At 46.9% G+C, this 1,719-nt stretch overlaps 1 protein-coding gene across 1 annotated transcript in view; it reads right to left on the bottom strand.

Annotated features, from left to right (window-relative positions):
- Positions 1 to 167: 167 nt before the first annotated feature.
- SARC_06855 (hypothetical protein) overlaps positions 168 to 1,719 on the bottom strand; it is a gene marked incomplete at both ends in the record, with an annotated part of 4,937 nt that continues 3,385 nt past the window's right edge. The window contains 2 exons of the mRNA XM_014299219.1: positions 168 to 382; positions 1,563 to 1,626. Of these exons, the coding sequence (XP_014154694.1) occupies positions 168 to 382; positions 1,563 to 1,626 (279 nt within the window). The remainder of the gene's footprint in view (positions 383 to 1,562; positions 1,627 to 1,719) is intronic.

The raw sequence follows: 1,719 nt of genomic DNA, 5'->3' as shown, positions 1-1,719 counted from the left end.
GTGTGTTGTTGTGTGTGTGTGTGTGTGTGTGTGTGTGTGTGTGTGTGTGTGTGTGTGTGTGTATGTGTGTTTGTTTGTTTGTGTGTGTGTGTATACATATATGCATGCAGCGTATACATATAATTCAATAGTGTGGCCGCACATTCACGTACATATATATATACATCTCAGGCACACCGTTGCCGTACCTTGATATCCAGTTTGAAGAGAGGGTCCTTCAGAATCTCCGGATCTTCGACCACTTGATCATCGACATCGTCCATTAGACCTCCGCTAAACAGCGCGTCTGACAAATTCGTATAATCCGATGCTGGTGCAAATGGACTACTGTTTTTGCCAGAGGGTGCATCCTCCCATCCATCCTCGCCATCGTCTTCGTCACCTGATGTGTATGGGTGGTGTTTAGTTAGTGTGTGAGTCAGGAAAGGACAGCAAACGCCTTCTTTGCCTGGTATGTGGGGAGGTAGTGGTTGGGTTGTGATTTAAATATCTGTGTGGGTAGATGCATGTGTGGTTTGGTAGTTTGTACGCGAGTCATCAAAGGCCAGCAAACTTCTTCCTTGCCTGATGTGTGAGAAGGTAGTGCGTGAGTTGTGGTGTGATATATGTGTGCGTAGACAAGTGTGTGTGGGAGATGCATGACGTGTTGGCAAGACAGCACGTGAGGCGTGAAAAGACAGTAAACCTCTCCCCTGATGGGTGGAAACGCAGGGCGTGACTTATAGTGTGATATGTGTGTAGATAAAAGAACATGTGTGAGAACGGATGCAGATGTGTTTGGAAAGATGGGGTAAAAGATAGTGCGTGAATTGTGGTGTGATACATGTGTGCATATACGTGTATGTGTGTGAGTGGATATAGATGCGTGTAGATAATTGGAGATCAGTCTGGACACATGGTGCGTGAGCTATGAAGAGATACGAAACGTGTGTGGAGTGAGTGTCCCGGCAGTGGATAGACCGCGTTGGTAAATAGTCGTAGTGTGTGGGTGCACAGTCAAAGATTGTGGACAACTAGTAAAGGTGTTTGCTGGACGAGAGTGTGTGCGGGTGGTGCATAGACCACGTTGGTAAATAGCCAAAGTGTGTGGGTTCACATATAAAGATTGTGGACAACTAGTAAAGGTGTTTGCTGGATGAGAGTGTGTGTGCGGGTGGTGAATGGACCACGTTGGTAAATAGTCAAAGTGTGTGGGTCCACAGTATAGATTGTGGACAACAATTAAAGGTGTTTGCTGGACAAGAGAGTGTGTGCGGGTGGTGAATAGACTGCGATGGTATATAGTCAACGTGCGTGGATACACAGTCAAAGATTGTGGACAAATAGTAAAAGGGTTTGCTGAAGGAGTGAGAGTGTGTGAATAGTAAATGGACTGCGTTGGTAGATGTATGCGTGTTGCTCTTGTGCAGTATGTCACCTCTGTCGGTCACTTGTACAGCTAACAGACAACCCTTCCAACCCCACGTATGAAGTGTAAGAGAGATTTTGCACTACACATCCATTGCTTTCCTAAGTGTCAGACCTGGGCCAAGCTCTGGTATATTGACCCTCGCGCTACATACCACTGCCGTCTTCCTCCCAACCGTCGCTGCCCTGCTCTTGCTCATACTGCCGGTGCAGCAGTTCCTTTGCCAGCACGATCACTATTTTGTCAGCTGAGAGAGTAAGGCGAATATCAAACGGGTTAGATGTTTGATAGCGCTGACGACAGTGCATGCA

Source organism: Sphaeroforma arctica (genome assembly GCF_001186125.1).
Source record: "Sphaeroforma arctica JP610 unplaced genomic scaffold supercont1.511, whole genome shotgun sequence".
Classification (NCBI taxonomy): domain Eukaryota; class Ichthyosporea; order Ichthyophonida; genus Sphaeroforma; species Sphaeroforma arctica.
This window is presented reverse-complemented; position numbering and strand designations above follow the sequence as displayed.